The sequence below is a fragment of the Dendrobium catenatum genome, unplaced genomic scaffold (genome assembly GCF_001605985.2).
Source record: "Dendrobium catenatum unplaced genomic scaffold, ASM160598v2 original_scaffold_101791, whole genome shotgun sequence".
NCBI classification, from domain to species: domain Eukaryota; kingdom Viridiplantae; phylum Streptophyta; class Magnoliopsida; order Asparagales; family Orchidaceae; genus Dendrobium; species Dendrobium catenatum.
This window is the reverse complement of record NW_021420229.1, coordinates 519,219-540,720: the sequence shown is the minus strand read 5'-3', so window position 1 is coordinate 540,720 and position 21,502 is coordinate 519,219. Positions and strand designations below refer to the sequence as shown.

General features: G+C 33.0%; 1 protein-coding gene across 2 annotated transcripts in view; it reads left to right on the top strand.

Annotated features, from left to right (window-relative positions):
* The first annotated feature begins 4,637 nt into the window (after positions 1-4,637).
* The window catches only part of LOC110105509, a 63,854-nt gene continuing 46,989 nt past the window's right edge, over positions 4,638-21,502 (top strand). Inside the window, exons 1-6 of one of the 2 annotated variants that reach the window (XM_028692009.1) lie at positions 4,638-5,096; positions 5,732-5,966; positions 6,166-6,335; positions 11,758-11,900; positions 12,075-12,252; positions 12,394-12,961. In XM_028692009.1, coding sequence (XP_028547842.1) covers positions 4,909-5,096; positions 5,732-5,966; positions 6,166-6,335; positions 11,758-11,900; positions 12,075-12,252; positions 12,394-12,961 — 1,482 coding nt within the window. In that variant the 5' untranslated portion in view covers positions 4,638-4,908. The remainder of the gene's footprint in view (positions 5,097-5,731; positions 5,967-6,165; positions 6,336-11,757; positions 11,901-12,074; positions 12,253-12,393; positions 12,962-21,502) is intronic. The other variant, XM_020835039.2, reaches the window with a different exon arrangement.

Genomic DNA, 21,502 nt, shown 5'->3' with positions numbered 1-21,502 from the left:
GGTTAAAATTCCGGTGGTCACCGGCGGTATTGGCCGCCGGAAAACCGCCGCAAAAATAAACCGCCGGTAACACGCCGTCGGAAATGGTTTCCTACGCCATTTTTTCCGGCGGTTTACAAACCGCCGTTAGACCGCCGGTACCATTAAAAACCGCCGGTAAATCTACACTAACCGCCAGAAAAAGCCGCCAGTTTTCAGCGTTTTTCCTGTAGTGCACCGGAATTTACTGGCGTTTGAGTTGGCCGGTATGCCACCGATAATTAATATAAAATTCGATGAAGAGCTAGATGAAAATGATGAATTAGTCATTGGTTATGAATATTTGACAAAGAGTGCTGCCGCAAAAGCTAGTGATGTTTACGAAATAAACTAAAATATTTAAAATCAATTAAATGGAAAAGAGAATGAATCTTCATCTAGAATTAACACTCTCGCAAATAAACATACATGTGATGAGGTTGATAAAGAATACTATGATTTAGGAGAAAATGATGATGTTGATAAAGGAAACAAGACTATTTTATTTTAACTTATGATTATGATGAAGATAATACTCAAGAAGATTAGTTTTTTTTTTTTTAATATTGCACTTGCAAAAAAATTATAATGGTTTGAATTTTGACTAGTTAAGCACTTGAGCATACGCATCAACTTTTAATATTATAAGAATGATATTTTATTTATAAATTTAGTTTGTTTCATTAATATGATAGTTACTTTTTTTAATATAATTATATTTCATAATTATTCAAATATATTTAGTTGCATCTTTATCCTTTTTTTTTTGCGATATGTTTAATGGCATGCACTATACTTTCACGAGACCTTTGCGATATGGCGCAAACTATTCGTAATTGAAAATTATGAAGCACAAACAATATAGAGGCTAAAAGAGAAAAGGGAAGTAATTGGAAAAATCACCAAATGACATTTGAAATATGCGAGTATCTATACATCTGAAGAGCTAACTGCAGAAGGAATTTGAGCGATAGATACAATACAAGAGAATAAAGACAACCATATTATAAGCATGTGCATTCATAAGAGGATGTCACATGGTACAACTTGTTTCATCTGTACAAAAAAAAAAAAATCAACCATGTTTGCAAGACAAGCATAAAATGTAGGAGATAAGCAAGATATAAAAACGGTAAAATGCAGCAATTTATAGACATCTTAGTGCTATCACATGCATAACAAAGGCATAAAGAGGCGGAAATGGGGACGAGTGTCAGTTTCTATAGCACAACTTGAAAATGTAGATAAGTCGCACAATAATAAGAAAATAATAAATGATGTACTATAAAAATAAGACCATAAGACTTGCTAAGAAATCTCCTAGAGAAAAGGTCCATGTAAGGAGATCAGCTTCAAGAAAGGGCATGCTAGAGGGGTGAATGAACCAACAACCAAGAATAACAAACAAAAATCTGCTTGTTATGTAAATGAATCAACAAGAGAACTACATAGAATACAAAAGCCATCTGATGCGGACATCCGACGATGGATGATATTAACAGGAAGAGTTGAAGATCGACGGTCGAGATTACTCCGTTTTATTTTAGTTATTTAATTGTATTTTTATTTAATTTTGTAATTTTCCCATTTTTGCTCTTTTATTTAAGAGTCTTGTCTTATGTAAGCCCAATGTGCAAATGTGTCTTTTAATTTCTTTTGAGGCCTATATATAGAGGCCCCTTATCTTGTATTAGCTATGATGAAATTATAATAAAATTTTGTGTTCTGCACTTGAGTTCTTTTGGGAAGATGATAGTGAGATTCCTATGGGAAGGAATTAGAGTTTTCACCAACCACATAATGGGTCTGGGCTCGTGGCTTGAAGTCCCTTGGAGAAGGGTAATGTATCACCTGTCAGTCTTCGGAAAAGTCCAAGGCTCACGGTTTTATCTTTTATCTTTTGTTTCTTTATTTTTGTTCCTTTTTGTTGTTCATAGTCGCCATCTTCATCCTCTTCCTACTTCCACCAAACCGGCCTTAGCTCCACCACCACTCACGGCCAAGCCACTATACCGCCGACCCCTTCTTTGGTTTCCCTCCCAACCCCCTTGTAATTAAACCTTTCCTAAATTAGCTTTCATAATATAGGTAATAAAATTAAGAGCAAATTCAAATCTATTTGAATTTGAAATTACTACCTAAATTAGAGATCCTAATTTTGGAAACTTTCCAAATCACAGCCTTTTGAATTTTAAATTAACTTGGGATGAAATATCTCATCCCGAAGTTAATTTATTAATTTAAGAAAGCTTTGATTGCCTCTTTAAACCACACCTCCTTTCCCTATTGTCGCCGACCTCATTAGATCCCATTGGGATTTGTTTCCAAATCCAAGTGGCTCTTTTTGGAATGAATTCAAAGTCACTCTTCCTCTCCCTAGCCCCCTTTCCCCTCTTGAATTCCATTACCTATTCTAGATTAACATAATTAGGTCAAATTTTGAATTCAAATCCACCTAATTTGAAATTTAAAATCTTTCCTAAATTATTAAATCTATTTATGAAAAGTTTCCTAATTGACCTCCTAATCAAATCCTAATCAAATTTAAATTAAATTTGATTGAAGCCTTTTGCCTTATGAGGAGTTATCTTATTTGGAAGTGTTTAATTCCTCCCAAATTAACTCCAAACTCTCATTATAACCGCCGGCCCGCCTTCCTACCCGCCGCCCTTTCCCCCCCTCATGCTCTTGATTGAAGCCTACTTTCCTCTTCCATACAGCCTCATTTGGGAAGCTTTGATATTACTTATTCAATTCAAATTTGAATTTTGAATAAATTCCTAAAAGGGATTGATCTATTTTAGGAAAGTCTTTAAATCAAATCCCAATTAATGGCCTCCACTTATGGCCGGCCTCTCCCCTTTCCATGTTCCCTCTCCAATTAATTCCCCTCCATTAATTAATTCTCTAATTGGATATCCCATTATGGGAATTAATTAATTAAAATTTTCAAATCTCCCCCACCCCCATACCCGTTCTACATCACCATCACTATTAAATCTTAATAAGAACCAAGTGGGTAGGATTAATGTCATCCACAAATTGATAACTGGAAAACATACAATTAAAAAAAAAAAACGTGATGCTTTAGCTAACATTCATTAAAAAGAGAAATTCAACGACAATTTATCAATTGTTAACCTATCCAATCCAAAAAGGTACTTCTCATAGACAGAAAATGAAAGTCGGCCACTGTTCGGATTCGCAAGGACATCAAAGATATTGGAACATGTAATTACATATGCAATAATGGGGATTGCAGGAGCAATGCGCAAAAAAGCATCTAAACCAACAGTGCTGTCCTTATCCACCTGTCACAATTTGCAAAAGCATTAGACAAGACAAATTACCGTAGCATAGCAATAAGAATGTGCATCCATTCAGAATAACTAATTATACTGACAAGGGTTTTGATGGAAATTCGAAAATAGCTTTAATGGATGATGAATATGATGAACATGGGGTCCAATTTAAATCCTAAACAATAGTGAATTGAAACATGTTTCTTGCCCTGGGTGAGGGCCGGCTCGCCGCAAATGGAGCTTCCCATGCTAACATCATATCAAATGTAAGGCATCAGAACTTTGGATCAGCAAGATGGCCAATGATTTGAGTCATTAGAGCTAATGCCCTAAAACAACAATACTCTAAGAAATTTCTGGCATAATTTGGGGACTTCTTTAAACCATCAGATGCTTCCGAATCAAAATTTTCTTGAAGTTCATCCATAGAAACATCAAGAATTCTGCTGTAAGAGTTGAGCATCAATATCATTCTCTATGATGCATTTAATAAGTTACACACAATGTAAGTGGGAGTTGTGATGAACAATGGGAAAAGTCATACTTAACTTGAATTAACAGCGCAAAGGGTAATACTAGACTAATTGCCTAATGAAACTCACTTAGCTAATCCAATTTAATCAAGTTGTGACATGCCCATAATACATACAATATCCTACAAGTTTATTCAAACATATTAGCTTATCCAGAATGGCCAAAAACCTATGTGACATACAAATCATTGCCGAATATAAACAATAACCAGTAACTGACTATCAAATTCAAAAAATAACTCAACTTTCATTATGAAGCATAAGCTTTTGATGAAACACACAAAATCAACATCACGGTTTGCGCACAATAAGACAATCAATCCATACTTAACTTGAATTAACAGCGCAAAGGGTAATACTAGACTAATTGCCTAATGAAACTCACTTAGCTAATCCAATTTAATCAAGTTGTGACATGCCCATAATACATACAATATCCTACAAGTTTATTCAAACATATTAGCTTATCCAGAATGGCCAAAAACCTATGTGACATACAAATCATTGCCGAATATAAACAATAACCAGTAACTGACCATCAAATTCAAAAAATAACTCAACTTTCATTATGAAGCATAAGCTTTTGATGAAACACACAGAATCACATCACAGTTTGCGTACAATAAGACAATCAATCATGTACATGAACTGCTTAAACCTTCTCGTGGCTTTTTACATGGATTCCTTAAAACTTTGTAGTTAACACCAAAGAAATCTGGATCAGAAACTAAACCAAAAACTAAATTGAGGGTATAAAACAAAAATAAAAACATCTCGATCCAACAACAATACGACTGCAAGAAGAGCCAGAGTGCAAACGACCTGTCTTTTTACCGCGCGCCTCCCAGGTTTTTATCTCCGCACGCTCAATTAGTTTCCAGAGAGTCCATAGTACTATAGTAGTTTCTTCTAAGAGAAGCTGCAGAAGGAGAGAATAAGGTTTTCCCCGACGAGTTAAGCTTGTGATTGCGGGATGAAATTCGCAAACCGGAGGATTTAGGGTTTAGCTCTGATCGAGCATCGAAGGGAGAGGTTTCGAGTTTTGGAGGGGAGACATGGCTATGATGGATAAAACCCGCAACCTTCTGGAGGGGTTCATGGAGGGTTCCTTCAAATGGGCGCTCAGCCGCCGAACATCTTTCGATGAAGAGTATGAGGAGATGGGCCGATCCCCTTCCGGCAAAAGGAAGTGGATTCCGGAGCTCTCTCAGATGGCAAACGTAATCGTTGGCCGTTGTTCGCAGTGAGTTCCTCTCTGGCTCTTCTTGCAGTCGTATTGTTGTTGGATCGAGATTTTTTATTTTTGTTTTATACCCTCAATTTAGTTTTAGTTTTTGATCCAGATGTCTTTGGTTTTACCTACACAGTTTTAAGGAATCCATGTAAAAAGCCATGTGAAGGTTTAAGCATTTCATGTACATGATTGATAGTCTTATTGTGCGCAAACCGTGATGTTGATTTTGTGTGTTTCATCAAAAGCTTATGCTTCATAATGAAAGTTGAGTTATTTTTTGAATTTGATGGCCAGTTACTGGTCACTGTTTATATTTGGCAATGATTTGTACGTCACTTAGGTTTTTGGCCATTCTGGATAAGCTAATATGTTTGAATAAACTTGTAGGATCTTGAATGTATTATGGGCATGTCACAACTTGATTAAATTGGATTAGCTAAGTGAGTTTCATTAGGCAATTAGTCTAGTTGAAATTAGCAGTGTACTTTATTATCCTTTGCGCTTTTAATTCAAGTTAGGTATGACTTTTTCATTGTTCATCACAATTCCCACGTACATTTTTTATAATTTGTTGAATGCATCATAGAGTTGTGAACTTCTTAAATGTGCATGAGAATAATATTGATGCGTAACTCTTACTGCAGAATTCTTGATGTTTCTATGGATGAACTTCAAGGAAATTTTGATTCAGAAGCATCTGATGGTTTAAAGAAGTCCTCAAATTATGCCAGAAATTTCTTAGAGTACTGTTGTTTCAGAGCATTAGGTCTAATGACTCAAATCATTGGCCATCCTGCTGATCCAAAGTTCCGACGCCTTACATTTGATATGATGTTAGCATGGGAAGCTCCATCTGCGGCGAGCCCACCCTCACCCAGGGCAAGAAACATGTTTCAATTCAGTATTGTTTAAGATTTAAACTGGACCCCATGTTCATCATATTCATCATCCATTAAAGCTATTTTCGAATTTCCATCAAAACCCTAGTCAGTATAATTAGTTATTCTGAATGGATGCTCATTCTTATTGCTATGCTACGGTAATTTGTCTTGTCTAATACTTTTGCAAATTGTGACAGGTGGATAAGGACAACACTGTTGGTTTAGATGCTTTTTTGCGCATTGCTCCTGCAATCCCCATTATTGCAGATGTAATTACATGTTCCAATATCTTTGATGTCCTTGCGAATCCGAACAGTGGCCGACTTTCATTTGTTGTCTATGAGAAGTACCTTGTTGGATTGGACAGGTTAACAATTAATAAATTGCTGTTCAATTTCCCTTTTTAATGAATGTTAGCTAAAGCATCACATTTTTTTATTTATTCATGTTTAATTGTTTCCCAGTTATCAATTTGTGGATGACAGTAATCCTACCCACTTGGTTCTTATTAAGATTTAATAGTGCTGTCTTTTGTATTCTATGTAGTTCTTTTGTTGATTCATTTACATAGCAAGCAGATTTTTGTTTGATATTCTTGGCTGCTGGTTTATTCTCCCCTTTGGCACGCCCTTTCTTGAAGCTGATCTCCTTATACGAACTGTTTCTCTAGGAGATTTCTTACCAAGGCTTCTGCTCTTATTTTTATAGTACATCATTTCTTATTTTCTTGTTGTTGTGCGACTTATCTGCATTCTCAAGTTGTGCTATAGAAACTGACACTCGTCCCCATTTCCCCCTTTTTATGCCTTTCTTATGCATGTGACAACACCAAGATGTCTATAACCTGCTGCATTTTATCGTTTTTATATCTTGCTTATCTCCTACATTTTATGCTTGTCTTGTAGACATGGCTGATTTTTTTTGTATAGATGGACAAAGTTGTACCATATAACATCCTCTTATGAATGCACATGCTTATAACATGGTTGTGTTTATTCTCTTGTATTGTATCTATTGCTCAAATTCCTTCTGCAGTTAGCCCTTCAGATGTATAGATACTCCTTGCATATTTCAAATGCCATTTGGTGATTTTTCCAACTTCCCTTTTCCCTTTTAGCCTCTATATTTCTAGTGCTTCATAATTTTCAATTACGAATAGTTTGCGCCATATCGCAAAGGTCTCATGAAGCTATATTGCATGCTATTAAACATATCGCAAAAAAAAAAAAGGGATAAAGATGCAACTAAATATATTTGAATAATTATGAAAGATAATTATATTGAAAAATTAACTATCATATTAATGGAACAAACTAAATATAATATTAAAAGCTGATGCTTATGATCAAGTGCTTAACTAGCCAAAATTCAAAACATTATAATTTTTTGCACGTGCAATATTAAAAAAATAAAATAAAATAAAACTAATCTTCTTGAGTATTATCTTCCTCATAATCATAAGTTAAAATAGTCTTGTTTCCTTTATCAACATCATCATTTTATCCTAAATCATAATATTCTTTATCAACCTCATCATCTTTATGTTTATTTGCAAGAGTGTTAATTCTAGATGAAGATTCATTCTCTTTTCCATTTAATTGATTTTAAATATTTTAGTTTATTTCGTAAACATCACTAGCTTTTGCAGCAACACTCTTTGTCAAATACTCATCACCAATGACTAATTCATCATTTTCATTTAGCTATTCATCTAATTTTATATTAATTTTTCATTAGCATTGTCTATATCTTTTAAAGAGATATGGAAAATAATATCATGATAGATGTATCTTTGAATCAAGGCCATATTATACTTCACATAAACTAAATCTTTGAGTTGACCATGATCAATCTTGCCTTTTTTGTGAAGTTGTATTAAAAAATTATTAAGATTAGCAAATTATAAAGTTTCATGTTAATAATCAATGACATATTTATGTTTGTACTTAATGTTTATACAATCTAATTTTATTCACATCTCGATGAACTAAATTTAAGGTGTACTTTGATCACAAAAATTTGTAAAAAGTGAAGCTCTTCGGACATATATTAGCCATAATTAGCTAAAATTCATTATTATTTAAATATTAAAATATTATCCTATACTAATTATAATTTATATGTAAAAAACACATTACCTGATTCTCAAACAATCTTTTGTCTCACAACTGAAGAAATCTAAAAAAGTCTTCACCCCTAATGTACACATGAAACTTGCTGCAAATTTGATCATCTTCATCAAAATAATTATCCAATCTTTCAGTGCATGCATATAAAATATCATTTGCTTTCTTGAATTCTATAATGTTGGGGTTACTTAAAAAGTATTCAGGATTTAAAAAATGGGCGCAAAATCTAATTGATTTGCACTTCCCATATTCTATCAAGAATTTCAAATATTTGTTTATTGTTCATACTTTTAATTGCTGATAAAAAATGCAGTTATTGCTTCTTTTCCATAATCATTACCTAATATATGTAATCCATTAGAGTTTTTTTTCTCTTTATCTATGAAATGAATGACCTTTAATAAATGGCCGCTTGATTTGAGTGTATACATTACAATACTCCCGAAGGATTATTTCAGGATGGTTTATTGCGCTTGTTTAGGCTTTGTTCCTTTGAATAAGACTTAGAAACAAAATTTTCACACGTGACCATCATTTTAAAATTCATTTGCTATTGATGAAAATGTTTCATGGTAAAAAAGGTATTGGCAAATCAAGTCATAGCATGTTTACGAGTGATATTTGACTAGTGCATATTCTCATCAAGAAATCATGGTCATGAATATATTTCAAAAAAAAAAAAAAAAATCATGGTCATGAATAAATGAAACTATTAATAATGCATGTAGTCTAATATGAATGTGGATACTTATTTATTAACAACTTTCTTACAACAATATTACAAAGTATTTAATAATAAATCACTAAACTATTCCAAAGGAATATACAATTTTCATAATAACTATAATGTTTGTTGAACCATATAGTGAGTCACTTACCTGTTAGGACATTTTTTGAGCTATCATTAGTAACCACTTGAATGATACAATATGGTCCAATCTCTTTGATATGAATATATGATAACTCAGCAGTTCAAAGAATAATTAAAACATATTTATGACATTCTTTGAATAAGTTCTAGCATCAACCAACTCTATAAATGTGATACCTCTTAGGCAATTAACTAAAAAGTTCACTAAAAAATTTTCCATTAGATTTGGTTAACATACATTTACTTTCCAAACACATCATGTATTCAATCTTTGTTCTATTATTATTCTCCATTTTTCTTAATTTTTCACTCATTTCAGTGGATATCTCATCGATTAGAACCATATCATCTATAAAAAGCAAACACGAAGAAACCATATGTTGAATAAACTTTGTAAGCATATCCTTAATGAATACAAAAATATGAACTCAATGTTGATTCTTATGTTGTAATTGGAAAATGTTATATGACTTTGTATTATTTCTAATACTAGTCAGTGCTTTACGATACATATCTTTAATAATGTCAACATACATTTTTCACACTTTGTGACTTAAAGTGGGCCAAATTCATTCTTGTGGTTCTTGATCAGATGCCTACTAAAAATCGATAAAAAGCATATGAAGGTCATTTCTCTTGTGCTTATGGTTTTATAGTAATTATCTTAACATATAAATCACTTTCATAGATGATCTTTTTGGCATAAAATGGAATTGGTTCTTCAAAAATGGCATAATTTTCTAAGCTTACACTTCATTACTTTCTTCGTACCTTCATTGGCTGACTCATAAGTTTAATTTATTTATAATTATCATAGTTTTGAACATCTCATTTATTCTTTAATATTAGTACCAACATGTTTTTTCTCCACTTCTTTGTCATCCTCTTAGCCTTCAAAATTTCATGAAGAATTTATTTATCAAATCAAGGCAGTATCCTTTATAACTATCTATATTTCAACAGATAGTTTATTTTGATTTAAAGTCAGACGTTTATGCATCTTCTTCAGAGTTGACCCCACTTTAATTTTTTTGTATTAATCTATATATTTTGCTTTTAATATAATTCATTATCATCTTTTAAAATAGTTTCTACTTTATTACTCTCATTTAATGATTTCTTAAAGTATTATTTTCATCTTTAATTAAGATCTTCACATCTAATTTATCTATCTTGAATGAAATATCTAAACTTCATATTTTTTGGTTTTATTATATATATATATATCCTATTCTCTTTCCAAAGTATGAAGTAGATCATAAAAAATTATATGTTTTTCTTTGCGCACTAGACTACTTGCAAATTTTTTAGCTTTTTGATAATCATTATATGTCTTAGTAGTATTTAGTTTTTGCTCACTGCAGTCTTTGTCAGATTTAAAGGGTAAATTTTATAAAAGTGAAACTAAGCTTTCTTTTGTGGATCTTGTGTAATTAAGAAGTCGTTAAGAGGTTGTTTGGTTGGAAGTATTAGGAGGTACTGCCATTGCTTTCCAACGTTTGTTGCTCAATGCCATTCTTTATTGTTACTGCCTATTGCTGCTCGTTGCGCCTACCTTCCTGTGGTTTTGCATCCTTATTGGATGTCTTTATCTTTAACCAAGATATTTTTACTTCTCTTCTAATTTACCTAATTTGATCGAAATATTTATAATTCCTATTTATAGCCTTATTTTAAATAAAGAAATTATATATACATATATACACACACAGATATATATATATATATATATATATTGTACGAAGACTTTAAATAGATCATCAAAAGTTTAGTTTTGCTCATTGTACTATTTTCAATATTTTTAGGTTTCTTGTAATCATTGTTAGTCTTAGTAGTGTTCAATTTTTTCTTACTATGATCTTTTGAAGATTTAAATGGTAAATCTTATAAAATTGCATTTAAGCTTGTTTTGTTGCATGTACTAAGTATTGTGTAGTTAAAAATTCATTAGCGAGTTGTTTGGTCTGAAGGATTAGATGCTATTGCATTCCTTGTCCATGCATTCTAACTTTTTTTTATGTTGTATTTAAATCAAAAGAAATATAATCTAAAATTTTGAGGGATTTGAAACATCCTAAAACCCTTGTTTCTTTGCATTAAGAAATATCTCAAATCTGACAATTTTCAAATCTTTTGCTATTGCCGCTCTCGATTCTCATCTTCTATTGCTACAGCCTATTGCTGCTCGTTGCACCTACCACCTATCACTGCATGCTGCTGCTATTAGTCTTCACCTGGCATGGCTCATTGGTGCTGCCTATCATCTTGTTGCCACTGTTGCCTGTCATACTGTTGCCACAACTGGACTTCATCCCACCGCCACCACTGCTTGTCTTCACTGTCATTACCTGTCATCGCCTATTGCCATTGCCACCACTGCCCATTCTCGTCGTTGCCTATCGCTACGAATCATCGCTTCCACCTCCTTCCACCCATTGTTGCCCACCACCGCTCTTCATAGCCTTATGCTTGTCGCCGCACTTTGCTACTATAAGTTCCTATTGTTGTTTGCTGCCAGTAGCTGCTAATTGTCTAATTTGTGCTGCCTCTTATTGCCCATGTGGTGCGACCATGCATTCTATTTTTTTTGGGTGTTTTATTTCAAATCTCTTGCTACTATCGCTTTCGGTTCTTGTTTGCCACCGCCTAGCACTACTAAGGTAAAAACAAAACAAAAGGTATATCACCCTAATTATTATAATTTTAATAATTATTTGTATTTAACCTTAATGTTAATTTTTGGATGTTCTGTTATGAATATGTAATGCTCGTCTTTTTTCTTTATCCAGAGTAATAAAAAAAATGAAATCTCAAACAGAGTCATCTCTTATTCATGCTATTCGTTCAGAAAGGGGAGAAAAGATTATTGAGGTAGATGGAACATTGACGAGCCAACCTGTTCTTGAACATATAGGCATTTCAACATGGCCCGGTATGTCTTTCTTATTTTAGCTAGAAATATTTTCTGTTTATCCTATGACTACTAAAAGTAATGTCTGCGGTTAAAGATATTAGATTGGAAACTTATTGATCTGTTTTCTGATAGTCGTAAAACTATAATTTTCTTTTGCAACTGAGAAGTCTCATCGAAGTATTTGAATCTCAGGAAGATTAACATTGACTGACCATGCTCTGTACTTTGAGGCATTGAAAGTTGTAACTTACGACAAAGCAAAGATATATGACCTTTCTGCTGATTTGAAACAAATTGTTAAGCCTGAGCTGACTGGGCCTTGGGGTTCACGCCTTTTTGACAAGGCAGTCATGTATAGATCTGTATCTGTGTAAGTAATATTCATCATTTTTTTTTGTCTTTTGTTTTTGAACTGTCTTTTTAATGAGGGAACTGGCTTGGTACAAGTCCCTTTGCATGATGGAGAAAGTTTACTTTATCTTTTGCTTATGAGAGCCAATGTTGTGTGTAGGTTAGAGCCAATTATCATCGAGTTCCCTGAGCTAACGGGACATTCTCGCCGGGACTATTGGTTAGCTATTATTCGCGAAATTCTTTATGCTCATAGATTTGTTAGAAAAATTCAGATGGAGGGTGTTGACAAAGAAGAAACACTTTCAAAGGCTGTACTTGGAATTCTACGATTACAAGCTATCCAGGAAATGTTCTCGGCAGTCCCTGTTCGCTTTGAGTCACTTCTCATGTTTAACCTTGCTGACCAGCTTCCAGGAGGTGATCTAATATTGGAAGCCCTTGCTAACATGATTATTTCAAAGAGTTTGGATCAGACTAATGGATCGAGATCAGCATCTGGAATGTATTCTATTTCTGCTTTGGCAATTTTATCTAATTTAGGGGTGGTCTCGCAAGTGTCGAGCGATGAAAAACTTATTGTGGGAGATGTAGTGGTAGGAGAGATGACCGACTTGCAAAAAGTTGTCATGGAATCTAGACTCAACTACAAAATGGTGGAAGAAGCCCAGGCCACCGTTGATGGAGTTAAAGTGGATGGTATAGATACAAATTTGGCAGTGATGAAGGTATGCCCCCTTTGAACTCTTTGAACACTATCATTGATTTGAGCATGTATTTCTGTGTTTTCTTGATGCACAATTTACTTTGCCTTAAGAAAATTTCTAGCACTATTATATGATGGATGCCCCATTGTAACCGTCTGATATCTGTTTCTGGGGATTCAGCTAATCCTGAGTAGTTTTTGGATGAGGTTAATGATGATAATGAAGCCTGGGCTATATCCTCTATAATAAGGCCTTTCATTTCTCAGTCTCCTTTCATGGTTGTCACTCTTTGCTGGCTGCTCTCCTTTTACTCTCTCTAGATATGGTTGTCTATTTTATGATTTTTGTTTCTTGGAGAGTTTAGTTGCTCTCCTTTTGCCATTTCATCACTAGAAAAATGGACATAATAAGACTCATATTGATTATTTTCTTATAAGAAAAATAGATCATTTAGATTGCAAAAATTGTAAAGTTATTACGAGTAAACGTTTATGCACCCATCATTCCTTATTACTTTTGAACTTTAAGATGAAGGGGTGAAATATGAAAAATATAGTAAAATATTATCCTAGAATTAGATGAGAGCATTTAAAAAATGCTAATAAAAATATTTTTGAGAATAAGATTCTAGTTCTTAAGATTTGTGTTGTTCATGAGGAAACTAATATTATATTAAAAAAAGTAGCTAGTGATATTGGAAATATTACAAAGTATGTGCTTGGAGAATAAAAAAGAGAAGATCGAAATAGTAAAAATAGTTGGTGATGTGATCAAAATATGTAAGAAAAGATAAAAAATTAGAAGCTTTGTTAAAAAATTTGGTTAGATGTAAAAAGCTCGGAAAATATATAGAGGGGCCCGTAGGGAGTCTAAGAAATTAATATGCGATGCAAAGAATTTTGCTTTTAATGATTTAAATAATAGATTATATACTTAGGAGGGCCAAAGACGTATATATAAGCTAGTCAAGCAAAGCGATAGGAGAAATAATGTTATAGTTCGAGTGAAATACATTAAGGATAAAGATCAAAAAATGCTTTTTAGAAGAGGATATTCAATATAGGTGGATGAGATATTTCGATAACTTTTCCTATTTCAATTTGATTACATCAAGGATCAACTTAAAGCCATATATTTTTGCTTTAGTCATGGATGTTCTTACTAGAAATTTGCAAGATGAGGTACCTTGGTGTATGCTTTTTGCTGATGATATTATTCTTGTTGATAAGACTAGAGAGAGGGAGTTGAAGAAAAATTTGAATTATGGAGGTCGAGTATAGAGTCTAACATTTTCATTTGAGTAGATCTAAAATTGAATACATGAAATATAATTTATGTAGTAATGGATTTAGTGATGGGATTGTAACATTTGGTGATCATGACCTCCCCCTAGCTCTCCCTCCTCCCTTACTTTTCTTCTCCCTTGCTTGATACATCATCTAAGAGAGAAGACACACGACCTCCCCCCGGCCTCCTTACCCATATATGGCCGATTTCGAGCAAGATCATGGATTTGTCTACTATAAGTAAGGTCGAATATATGTGCTTAGATCTCCCTTCTTCGACATCAACTTTGAGATCGACCACACCGTCGAAGATTACGTCGATCGGATCTTATTGTCTTTGACGATCTCCATTGACAAGAATCAAACCACCGGCCAGTGGCAAGTCCTCCAACATCCACCAACCCCTTCTCTGGATAAATTTTCATTGGGCGACTGTAAACGTCTTCTGTTTTATGGTGGCATCATTAATTTTGCTGAAAGTATTCTTCCACTAAAAGCCCTCAAGAGTGTGAGTGAGGAAAACACAAGGTGAATGTTCTAATTGTTAACCAGTGGATTTTCGTTTGTTGCACAATAAGTTTAATGTTGTTTTGATGCTATTTTAAAGTTTAATTCTAATCTACTTTGTAACCGCATGCCAAAGCAAAAGCAATAATTAAGGATTCATAGAATCTAACCTGGTGAAACAATAAGTTGTAATTACAAGGCTTATCAACTTTTTTATAAACTTCCATGCAATTCCTACAACTGCTACATTGTTTCACATCAACAAGTATATACGTGAAAAATGTTGGAGTAGCTCTAGGAGTAGATAGAATTAGAGAGAGTTGCCTATATGGTTTGGTCACATAAAAAAGTAGATGTATTAGATCTGACCTATATTAAGAAAAGTAGAGGTCGACCTAAAAGGACTTAGTTAGAAAGTATTAGAAATGATATTTTTATTAGATTTAAATTAGAATTTGTTGTTGCTCGGGGCAGTATTGAGGCATAATGTATGATTATGGTCCATGGAATTTGTGAAACTATATGGTTTATTGGCCTCCTTGAAGATTTAAATGTTAATACAAAAGGATCAATGATAATGAGATGTGAAGCTAATAATAGCATCGCTAAAAATCCTATTCACCATGATAAGATAGCATGTCAAGATTGATAGGCATTTTATAAAAGAGAAAATTGAACAAGGAGAATTTCAGATTAGTCTAATAAAACAACAAACTGTTGACATTCTTCTCAAAGTTCTTAAATAATTGCAATTTGATAATCATATTTTCAAAGTTGGAATGATCAATATAGAGACCCAGCTTGAGGAGGATTGTAAAAATCTTGAAATGGCTTATCAAATTATGCATTTGATTTAGCTAATCATGCTTTCATCAGCTCCTATTGGCCTACTAGCCTATCCCAACACCACCTTGGCAATCTGTAGTTCTTGCACTTTTAACACCACTTTGACAATTTGTAGCTCCTGCGCCTCTTCTGTTGGATATAAATGTGATTAGCCACCTTGGGAATTTGCCACTATTTCATCTTTCCTAAGCAGTTCACCAATCGTTTTTTTCTTATACAGAATAAATTTGTACATAATGAATTAATTTTAATTAGCTAGATTTATTACCTTTATATTTTTTTCTCCTTTAATGAGCTAAGCATCTCCCATAAATATTATATCATTTTTAACAATTGAAATAACAAAGTATGCAGCTTTATTATTTCATATTTTTCAACACAAGTCTTAAGAACAAATAAGAATTTTGAATTGACGCACAAATTTTTATTGTCTTCAAACTCTCTGGAACATGACAACGCGGTATCAATCCAATATTATTTGTTATTCCTTTTCGGTAAAGTTATCTTATGTGGGGATGTTTAAGAAGGTGATGGGATAAGGCTAATGATAGCGGTTATGATGAATATGAGCTCAATCTAAGGTAATGCTAATTCATGTTTAGTCGTTCAATAGAAAGTATGGAGAACATCTTCATGAATGGGGTACGAAGCTGTTCACAAGCCTGGCAAAGCTGCTTCTTTGATATTCGTCTTGGTGGATAATACCTATTTATTGGAGTTAGGGTAAATTACAGTTATATCTCTCAAGTGTAGACTAAGTGATGGCTAGTCCCGCCACTTCTATATTATAATTATATTTTTTATAAATAATTTTTTAAATAATAAAATTAAATTGTTTTATTATTTATGTCATAAATTATTTTTAATATAATTTACATATAATCACTTAATGTGATAAAATTGCTATATTCTGTAGCATTAGAAATATACTTAACATATTTATAAATTCTTATCAATTGTCAAGATAAATTAAAGAATTTGTTTTGTAATTACATTATTTTATTAGGTTTAGATATATAGTTTTTATAGATTTGGTTATTTTAGCTGGTGACATAATGATACCCCATTTTGTTAAAGATCAAAGAAAAGAATGATGCATTATATAAGTTGTCCAACACTTATATTTTTAGGTTCTTTCACATTATTTATAACCCTATTTAAATTAACTATCACATAACAATATACAAACCATTTCAAAATGGAGAAATTAGCCTTCCTCCTGTATGCAGGTAGATGATGCATGATATTGGATTATGTGTTGATAGGGCCAAATTGATCTATACTAGTATAACTTAGCATGATTCGACCTAATCATTTCTCTTAATTTACTACTACACCTTTGCTTCCTGCACACTCTTCGTCTCAGGGACGAGTGTTTGGTGACCTTGAGGTCATTAAAAGTTTCCCGTGGATGGCATCTTCAAAATATTTTTTCATATGACTATCTAATTGACATGTAGTAAGTAACCAATGCTTGAAATTGCATAATTGGGTACTGAGGTATTTTTTGTCTATGAGATGAGACATAAGCTTCGAGGTATTTTGAGGTGTAAGCCTTAGAATCAAAATATTAAATTAGTAAAAAAAATATAAAATACCATAGTAAGATTGAAGCAAGATGTCAAAGCAAGATAATTGTAAGTTAAAGTAAGATCATAAGCATATATCTCTCTCACTCCCAAATCAGCATGAATAAGTAGTCTAAGCAAATAAGATTATAACTTATGAAATTAGAAGTGTCCCCCACTCTTATCACTTAGTCTGTATTTATTATAATCATTATTATAGTCAATTGGTTTCCCTTTTCTTGCATCCTCAATTGTTTCAACTTCCCCTCATTTTTCCTCATCTTTGATTCTCGACCACCTTCCTCTTTCCTAATCAATAAAAGTTAATAAAAACATTAATTAATATTTAAAATAATGACTATGTTGATATTTACAATTTCAATTATATAAATTTTCATCGTAACCTTTTATTGCATTTTCTGTTGACTTGTTTAGGGTGTCAATATTTGACATGACTCGCAAACCTGATCCAAACTTGACTCGAAAATTTCGGGTTCGGGTCAAACCATTTGGAAAACGGGCCGAGTTTGGGTTGCAAATTTTAACCCGTTTGGAAATTCGGGTTGGGTTTGTTTCAACCTAAAATCAACCCTAAAGAAACTCACGCTCGACTTTTGTCGCGCTCGCCTTCCTCGTTGCGTTTGCTGTCTCGATCGCTTGCATGAACTTGCTCGCGCACTTGTTGTCCCTGCCCATACGCCTGCGCTGAGCACGCTCGAGCCCCTGTCCTTGGTCACCTACTCACCTTGTCTTCTAATCGAGTTAGTGGGTCTGGGTCAAAATCGTGACCCGTTTGTCTAATTAGGTTGGGTTTGGGTCGGATCAATTGACGATGAGTCAGTTTCAGGTTGGACCCGAATCGAACCCAAAAATTCATTTTGACACCCCTAGATTTGTTTTGACCTAGCTCATTCCTTTATCAAAAGGTCAATATTGAGATCTTCCTCTTGTAATTGTGATGACATAATTTCATTGTCATCCTCTACAAATCATTCATCATCTGATGGCATAACATTGCAAACTAATAGATCTTTATCATCCTCCAGAGTTTCTTAAAATATTTTTTTATATAATTACTTATGTATATAATGTGAACTAATGAGTTTATTCTTAGGGTAGTCAAACAATTTCTCCTCTTGCCATAAACTTGGTTATACGTTCTCCATTTACACTCACACTTTGATGATGAGCATGTAAGAACTAGTACTTTATTGCTTTTCTTTATAATTGTGGAGTACCCTCTACAAACAAAATCCATTCCTCAACTAGCTACAAAAAACATAATTAACATAGTATATAAATTTTAAGGAATTTAACTGGTAAATGTTAAAAATTATCCGGGGAACATTTTGCTACTATATTTTTGCCTTGCTTTAATCCAAATAATCATTCGTTATTGCTAAATGCTGCAAGTTAAGGACCAACTCTTGCCCTCTCAACTGAGTTAGCAATCAATCTATGCATACAATGGTACAAACCAAATTTGATCTCTGAATTAGTTTTTTTTGTTATTAGCATATTTTTATTGAATATTCAGATAATTACATGTGTGTGAATGCCCATGTAACTGAAGCTCCCATTTCTCATTTATGAATTCCCAAATTTTCTTATAGTTTGACATCTCCTATGTTCTGTGGTACGAACTCACTTGCCTTAAACATTTTATCATAAATGAAATCCATAACATGCTTTTTCTTTGCATACCATTCATAAAATGTGAAGCAAGGGCTTATTTGTTTTATTAGCATATGTTAACCAAAATTTATCACTTAAAACAATCTTCCGGGCTTCTTTATCTTCGAGTTCTTAGCCTAAAGTCAGTTTAAGTACTATGTGGAGGTGAACATAAGCATTCAATTTTTGTTTTTTGGTTTTTAGTATGCTTTGTAGAGTCAAGTATGCCATAAAAAATCTTATAGTTGTAGGCCATAAGAGCTCTTTCTTAGAAAACTTCCTCATCAATGCCAAAACTCAACTATGATTGTAAACGAACTTGCTCATATTTTTGGTTTTAGTTGAGGCATTCTTATTTTGAGGCAATTCTCCAAGTTTTTCACTGATTTAGTCTAATGCAATGTACGATATATGGAGCCCAATAAATATGTTTTCTCTTCTCCATCAACTTATCTCCTGTTATTTTTTAAGTTCTTGTATTGTTGATAACAACTTGGACCATTAAATGCTTTCCAATCTCTTTTTAAAAGGCATAGAAACAGGCTTGCGAGTCTCTTTTATGTTTTATGGAGGCATTTGATGGGCTACCTTACACTATCACTCTTGAAATCCTCTACTTTCATCATACATTTTTCTATAGGTTCCTTGTAGCTCTATTGAACATTTTTTGCAAAGAAAAAAAAAGAATCTTTGTCACTAGACTCACAATTATAATAAGATCTCCTATTAACTTTGTAACCAAATTTTGTTGTGTGAAATGCTTAGACATGCTTGATTTGTTTACATATACATGGATATGCTCGTTATGCACTTTGGAACATTGTATAATATTATTATGATAACAAAAGAGATATTTTTTTTTTCTCATTTTGTTGACACAAGTTTTAACTACTTTAGCATAGTAATTTCACGCAAATAAGATGTATGCATTTTCACTTTCTCTTATATACATGCAACTATGCTTCCATGTTGGATTTTTTTTATTTCTCATTGAGCTTATCTTATGGAGGTCAATGTTAGAGTCTAAAGGTTTTCTCTTGAGTAGATCTAAAACTGAATATATGGAGTTTAATCTTAGTAGTAATAGACCTAGTGAGGGGATTGTGACTTTGGGCGATCAAGTCATTAATAAGAGTACACGTTTTAGATATCTTGGATCTATTGTTCAGAGTGATGGTGAAATAGATGGGGATATTATCAGCAAAATTCAAGTTGGATGGTTGAAGTGGAGGAATGCATCGAGCTTGTTGTGTGCTAGAAAAGTCACCCTCAAACTTAGGAGAAAATTCTATAAGATGGTGGTGAGACCTATAATGCTTTATGGTGTTGAATGTTGGCCATTAAAAGAGAAGCATAATACTAAGTTAATTGTTGCAGAGATGAGGATGCTCAGGTGGATGAGTGGCTTTATCCTTAGAGATAGGATACGAAATGAGCATATACGTGAAAAGGTTGGAGTAGCTCCAATGGAAGATAAGATTAGAGAGAGTCACCTTAGATGGTTTGGTCACATAAAACGGCGGCCTTCTAATGACCCAGTTAGCAAAGTAGAGGTATTGGATTTGACATGTTAAGAAAGTTAGAGGTAGACCTAAAATACTTTGTTAGAAAATATTAGAAATGATATTTCTTTATTAGATTTAAACGACAGTTTGACTTTTAACAGGACACAATGGAGAAAAAAGATTAATGTAGCGGACCCTATATAGTGGGACAAAGGCTTGATGTTGTTATTGTTATTGTATTGAGCTTATCTTAGAACCTCTAATTATTTTAGGAAACCTTAAAATTAAAAATTTTAATTAAAAAAAGAGATTACAAGAAGAAAATATATAAAAAAAAGAGATAATCCTAAACAAAGAAAACAAAGAAGTTTGAGTTTAAGGAAAACAAATTTAGATGATTTATCGTCTAGAAGAGAAGAGTTGGAGGATGGCTGGGCAAAGCAACACCTTCGTATTGGTTGGAAGGGCTGGGGAGATAGCTAAGAGCTTCTTGGTTTCTATTTAGGATTAGATGTAGTGAAATAATAAAATGAGATTTTGGGTTTATATTTTATTTATAAATGTTTTTTTTAATCACCAAAATTCTAATATTTGAGGCTTGAGCCTCTTAATGTGCAGAGCCACGCTTCAGCCTTGTTGAGACTTATGTTTCATAGAGGTCAACATGATGCACATGCCTTATGGTGGTTTTTCTCAAAAAATATTCAGGCTTGCCTTTTGTTACACAATTTTATTTTGACATGTGAATGATTTAATTCCTTTTCATTCTTGTTATTCCATTACAGCATGGTTAGCCAATAGCTTGAATTAAATTCAACTATATTAGTTATTTAAATGATTAAAGAAATGATTTTCATGCTAGAAAAAAATTATATATGTTAGATAAAGACAAAATTTAATGAGGCCTAACTTCAAAAGAAGTTAAGTTATGAAGTATACTAGTAAGTCAAAATTTCCTTGACTATTTGAAATATAGAGATTTTTTAGAAAATTAGAATAGTATTGTTTATTTTAGTTAGTTTTATTTTAATTTAAATGTAATTATTCCCTCATTTTCTTTTTTCATTTTAGTGTTGCATTTTCTCTCTCTTTATATATATGTATAGATGCTAGAAGAGGTATGTTAATGTTGTTGTAGATTTTGATGGTGTGCGGGGGTAGAATGGGAAAGTATTT